Below are 6,091 nucleotides of genomic sequence, written 5' to 3' on the forward strand. Positions count from 1 at the left end.
AAAAAAAAAAAAAAAAGAAAGAAAGAAAGAAAAAAGAGAGAGAAAGAGAGAGGCTGTAGATGAATTTATAGAACAATTGAATCAATGATTAAGCAGACAAGTGATACTCATGAAGCTGAGATGCCACGCCTGGGAACACCATACATATCTAGTAGATTTATCAGGTTAGTGGACTTGACTCCGGTTTTTGGGTTGTTTTTTTTTTTCCCTCAGTAGAGACAATGTTTCACTGTCGCCCAGGCTCAAACTCCTGAGCTCAAGCCTGGAGTTCAGTGCCTGCCTCGGCCTCCCAAAGTTCTGGGATTACAGGCGTGAGCCACCACGCCCACAGGACTTGACTCTAATTGTTTTCATTCTCAACCAGCTAAATGATCGTGAACAAACCATTATCCCTTTCTTTTTTCTTTTATTTATTTATTTATTTTGAGTCTTGCTTTGTCAGCAGGCTGGAGCTCAGTGGTGGGATCTCAGCTCACTGTAACCTCTACCTCCCAGGTTCAAGCAATTCCCCTGCCTCAGGCTTCCGAGTAACTGGGTCTACAGGTGTGCACCACCACACCTGGCTAATTTTTTTTTTGTATTTTAGTAGAGATGGAGTTTCACCATTTGGGCAGGATGGTCTCAATCTCCTGACCTTATGATCCGCCCACCTCGGCCTCCCAAAGTGCTGGGATTACCGGCGTGAGCCACCGCTCCTGGTCGCCATTATCTCTTCCTTGGCCAGCCTCTGAATCTGTGCAATGGACACTTTGCACTGTCTTTTATTTTGTATAATTCTGGATGAAACGAATATCTAAAGATTTCCAAATAAATTGCTGCAGGGTCAGGATTTATCCCAATGCTCAGCAGAGAGGCAGCGGGGCTTGGTTGAAACAGCCTGGACTTGGACTCTCAGGGCTTGAATCAAAGGACTGGCCCCTGACTTGTGGGCTGGGCGCATGTGTGGCTTGGGGGGAAATCCCCTTCCGTCTTTGGGCTTTTTTTCTCTTCATCTGTGAAATTGGAGCAGCTCCCCAGGAAGCCAGTCAAGGTTGAAGTTATGCATGTTCTTTCCCCAGGAAGTCTCCACTTCCCAAGCATGCTTGGCATCCACTGTCATCCCAGCAGATGGCAAGGAGGTGGGAGGAGCCTTTGCCTTGCACAAAGAGGCTCGTCATCCCTCTTTGGTTGTTTCTGGTGCCTAATGGCCTCTGGTTTAAAAACCCCTTTCCCTGAAGCCACATTAGTGGGTAATCAATATGGAAAACCACAAGTGAACTGCACTCAAGAAAGTAAAATCCCCTTGGTTCCTTCTTGAGAGGAAGAAAAACATTCAATACTCACTTACAGAACCCCATTAATAGCAAATAATTCCTCAGAACAACGCTTTGAGGTAGGTTGTATTATCCCCACTCTGCAGAAGAGGAAATAAGAACACCTATTATGTACTAAGCATACACTGTATGCTAAGCGCTGTTCTAATTACTTGCCATGGAATGTCGCGCTTATTCCACGGAACAATCCTCTTCCAAGGGAGCTTATTTTGTGTGGCTGGGAGGACAGGGCAGGGGTAGCGTTTGAGAAGTGGACTGTGGCCAACCACACAGGGCCTCACAGGCCCATGAAGGAGTTGGGACTTTATTCTAAGACCATGCAAAGTCTTGAAGAGTTTTAAGTAGGGGGTGATCAGATCTGATTTGTTAGATGTGTGTTTTGCAGAGATTAGCTACATGAAAGGGCAATTCGGAAAGTGAATTAGAGATGACAAGCGTGGATGAGAAGAGAGCTGAGGCTTAAAGCTATAATGGGGATTGGAAGAGGGTGGTGGTGGGGTGGAGGTGGGGAAAATGATGGATTTGAGGAGTAAGGAGTGCAATTGGCAGGGTGCATGATGGATCAACTTGTATGCAGGAGTGTGTTTTCCTTCCAACACCAAATTGTATTTCTTATTATATACTACAAGGGATAAGGGAGACATCAAGGTGGACTTCAGGACTAGTGTCCTCCCCTGGGCCCAGCCTCGAGCTAGTGGCCCTCCCAGCACCTGCCTGGCTACAAGGGTGTCTAGATGGGGACAGGGCTATCTTCCTCTTCTCCTTTCTTTCTGCAGGAGATTGTGACTGCTTTAAGCTGTGGCAAGAACATTGTGCCCGTCATTGATGGCTTCGAGTGGCCTGAGCCCCAGGTCCTGCCTGAGGACATGCAGGCTGTACTTACTTTCAACGGCATCAAGTGAGCCCCAGGGCCACGGGACCAGCTGGGTAGGGTACAAGTCGCCATGACAGGCAGGATGTGGGCAAACAGCTGACTAGCAGCTCCCTCTCCCCAGCTTCTGACCCACGTGCTTCTGTGCCCACAGGTGGTCCCACGAATACCAGGAAGCCACCATTGAGAAGATCATCCGCTTCTTGCAGGGCCGCTCATCCCGGGACTCATCTGCAGGCTCTGACACCAGTTTGGAGGGTGCTGCACCCATGGGTCCAACTTAACCAGTCCCCAGTTCCCCAGCCCTGCTGTGACTTCCATTTCCATTGTCCTTTCTGAAGGAAACCGGCCTCCCTGGGCTGAGACAACCTGTGCTCTTCTCAGGAAATGGCTCTCCCTGTCCCCCACCCTCATGGCCCACCTCCAACCCACTTTCCTCAGTATCTGGAAAGGGAGGGGAAGTCAGGCTTGGGCGGGGGGCTGGTTAGAACTCCCCTAGGCCTTGCCAGCGGGTTGTCTGTTTTGTTGTCTGTCTCAGTCATGGGGAGGATCCCTGCTCAGTTCTGGAGACACTGGAATTGGGGTGGGGGTGGTTCCTGCATTCCCTTCTCCTGCTCAGATAGCCAACTTGAGGAGGATGAAGACAGGCAGCTCAGACAGGAATCAGGGTGATGCCCTGGTGGGCCTTGGCACTGTATTCTGAGCAAGAGTCTGGGTCCGGGAGCCAGCCAGGGATGAGTGCCTTCATGGCTCTCCACCTAGACTGTGCCTGGCCCCTGTGCTTACAACTTCCTGCTGCTCCGTGGCCTTGCCCTGTAATCACTCAGTGCCCTTAGCCAGCCTGACGAGGTCCCAGATCCCCTACAGCTTTCTTTGGTGTGGCGTCTTTTGCCACATCCAGGGCCAGAGGTTGAGGCAAGCCAGCCCTCCCTCTGACTTTGCTGCAGCCAGCTTTGCTGCACTTGCTGGTGCACAGGAGCCTCCTGTTTGGGCCTGGGTCTGGGCGTGGGGAGGCGGTGCCTCAAAGATCATCCTACCCCGTGCCTTGGTGCTGTGCCTCAGGCTCCTGCCTGGTTGGGCCCAGGGGCCTTCCCCAGCCCCTCAGCCAAACAGGGCTACCTACTGCTTGCTCAGGGACCAGGCAGCCCCCATGGCAGCAGAAGTAGCCTCAATAGAACCTGCAGCTCTGTGGAAAGAGGCAAGATCCTAAAAAGGGAAAGCATTGTTACCTTTAAAGTCCTAATCACCTGGAAATGTTAAAATCAGGAGATCTGGGGTGGGGCCTGAGACTCTGCATTTCTTAGATTCCCTGGTGAGCTGGTGCTGGTGGTTAAGGGCAGGAAATCTCTGAAGCATAAAGCCCTCACAAATCTTTGCCATTTCCCAAACACTCCACTCCATGGTCTCTAGTCATCAGAGCAACCCTACCTGGTATTATCATCCCCATTTTACAGATAAGGACACTGAGGCTCAGAAAGATTGAAGATATGCCCAGTTTCCTGTCATTGGTGGCAGGCCCAGATCCAGACCCAGGCCTCCTGGCACCCGGTCCGCTGGCAGTGGAATTGCTCTCCTGAGAATCATCATGAGGCTGGGCAATTGCTTCCCCCTTACCCTAAGGAAGTTGGCAGTGGGGGACAGGATTTTGCAACAAAAAGCGGACCCAGAAGCCATACAGAAATAACTAAGCAGGAATGTCCTCTTGCACCCTCCTCTACTCGGTTCAGAGGACAAGAAAGTACCCTCCAATAAACCCATGCTCCAGGCCGTGGGGTCTGCTGAGAGCTCTTCCCTCCTGAGGGCCGGGTGTTCACACCTCAAGGCTGGCTGCACCCCCAGCCCCACTCCTGGCTGTGCTAGGTGACGCCTCGCCCTCGGTCACATCATCAGAAAGTCAGAGGTCTCACTCCAGGTTTGGGGCTCCTTCCTTCTACTCCCCTCCCTGCCTGGGTCTGTCTTGGCCAGTCCCAGCCTTGACACTTTGGTTTTGACCCCACCTGGTCCTCCTTTCCTCATGTAGCACAAACGCTTGCCGGTGCCAGGGCATGGACACGACAAACAGGGCAGACCGGACACTGCCCTCACAGGACAGAGTCAATAAAATATTGTCTGAGTGTGTCCAGGGGATAATTTCTGGCTCTTCATCTCCAGTCAGTCCCACCCCCTCCTGAGGTCCCAATGGGCAGTATTCAGAGAGGTTTCCTGCATTTTTTCTGTTTAGTGTATCCTCCACTGCTGTCCACCGTCTTGTGTGGCCTTCTGGTTGACCTCTGACTGACCTTCTGTCTCTGGGGAATCAGAGTCCAGCATCTGGCCCCAGCAGGAACGGCTCAAGTCGTGAGCCTCCCCTAAGCCAAGGCCAGTGTGTTCAAAGGTGACTGCCACCCTTGCCAGGACAAACACAGCTCAGATCACTAGGGCAGGCACCCCTAGGCCTGGCCCCTCCTGAGATAGAGGACTCAGAAGTGGCCTTTCCTCCAAAGCCTGCTTGGACACACGTCTGTAGGGCTAGAGTATTCTGCTTGGCTGGGTTGCAGCTGCTACCCCTCGGTTGGGGCTGAGTCAGCCAGACCCTCCCCTAACTTCTTCCCAGGGGCCAAGAACTGCTTAGGGACATTCAGAGGTCAAAAGTCTAGCCACGACTCATTCCTCCTTTCCCCAGTCCCACGAAGAGAGGTATCTTATTGTAGCATGCATGAGGAGGTGGGAAGGATCTCAGAGCATCAGCTAAGTTTCCTGACGTGTCCAACCAAATGTGATCACCACAATTCAACAATTTGGGGCATCACTAATCTAGCCCTTCCTAGTGGGGCTTGCTCAAGGTTGCTCAGCAAGTCAGCAGAAGCCTTGGCTGGCCCCACTTGGTACAATCCACAGGGCAGCTCAGGGGCTCCTGCCCAGCCCAGCAACTTCTGTTGTCTGACCTATGGCAGGCAGACTGGGAGCAGGAAAACAGAGGGCCCCAAAGCCCGAGGCACCGAGAGGTTTGTTTCAGTTTGATGAAATTGATTTACAATGATTGGCACTCTTGAGCCCAGGGAGTGGGTAGGCCATAGCCAAGGATCAATGCCCCAACCACAGGGAAAGCAGCACTCTTCCTCTGAAGATCACCAAGCTCCTCTCGTCTCCCTCCCTCCTTCCCAAGGCTGGCACTAACCAGGTACCACAGTCATCATTAAGGAGTGACTGGTGGCTGCTGCACACGTTGGGAACCTGGTTGGGACTGTGCAGTTTGGGCTGGAAGGAGAGATGCCAGCCCTCGTGCTGCCTCTGGTCCCTGAGGTGTCACCTCCATCAGGACCTATCCTCTGCCCTGAGGGGTTATAAGTGATGGATGGCAGAAAGGGAGAACTGACTCCTGTCTCAAGTAGCTCCCCTGCCACCTGCCCTGCAGTGGGCCTGTCTGGATTATGATTCTAGATCCTAGTCAGAGGCTGGCTCAGCTGTGGATGGGGTGGCGCCTTGGTCTTTCCTGACCACGTCGTCCACAGTGAGTGCTGCCCTTTGAAAGGAGCTGTGGCGCTGCTGTGGGCGGGGCTCCCAGCTGGAGACCTCCAGTTGGCTGGTGTTCGATTTGCTCCTCTTGCCCTCTGTCTTCTGGTCCAGGCAGATCAGGGGCTCTGGGGAAACTGCTGGAACTCAGGGTGTGGACCAGCCTTTTCCAGCGTCCTGTGAGAAACCAGAGAGAGGGTTTGGATTTCACATGGGGAACCCTCAGTGCCTGTCTGGAGACGTGATGCAGGATTACTTGGATGGGCTGTTCCAGGTAGCTCTCCTGAAACTCCTCCTTCCCCAAGCTGACAGCTGGAGGACAATGTCCAGGGACATGGCTCTGGAAAATAACTTCTTTTTTTTTTTTTAAGAGACAGGGTCGAAGCCGGGCGCGGTGGCTCAAGCCTGTAATCCC

At 52.7% G+C, this 6,091-nt stretch overlaps 2 protein-coding genes across 4 annotated transcripts in view; one reads left to right on the plus strand and one right to left on the minus strand.

Moving 5' to 3' along the window:
• Window positions 1-4,309, plus strand: part of SARM1 (sterile alpha and TIR motif containing 1) — a 24,672-nt gene extending 20,363 nt beyond the window's left edge. The window contains exons 8-9 of one of the 2 annotated variants that reach the window (XM_017542022.2): window positions 2,090-2,211; window positions 2,339-4,309. In XM_017542022.2, the coding sequence (XP_017397511.1) occupies window positions 2,090-2,211; window positions 2,339-2,468 (252 nt within the window). In that variant the 3' untranslated portion in view covers window positions 2,469-4,309. Of the gene's footprint in view, window positions 1-2,089; window positions 2,241-2,338 lie in introns of both variants that reach the window. The other variant, XM_037743283.1, reaches the window with a different exon arrangement.
• Window positions 1,894-6,091, minus strand: part of SLC46A1 (solute carrier family 46 member 1) — a 12,034-nt gene continuing 7,836 nt past the window's right edge. For both annotated transcript variants that reach the window (XM_017542023.2, XM_017542024.2), the window contains one exon: window positions 1,894-5,853. In XM_017542023.2, the coding sequence (XP_017397512.1) occupies window positions 5,624-5,853 (230 nt within the window). In that variant the 3' untranslated portion in view covers window positions 1,894-5,623. The remainder of the gene's footprint in view (window positions 5,854-6,091) is intronic.

This window comes from Cebus imitator, unplaced genomic scaffold (genome assembly GCF_001604975.1).
Source record: "Cebus imitator isolate Cc_AM_T3 unplaced genomic scaffold, Cebus_imitator-1.0 Scaffold140, whole genome shotgun sequence".
Classification (NCBI taxonomy): Eukaryota; Metazoa; Chordata; class Mammalia; order Primates; family Cebidae; genus Cebus; species Cebus imitator.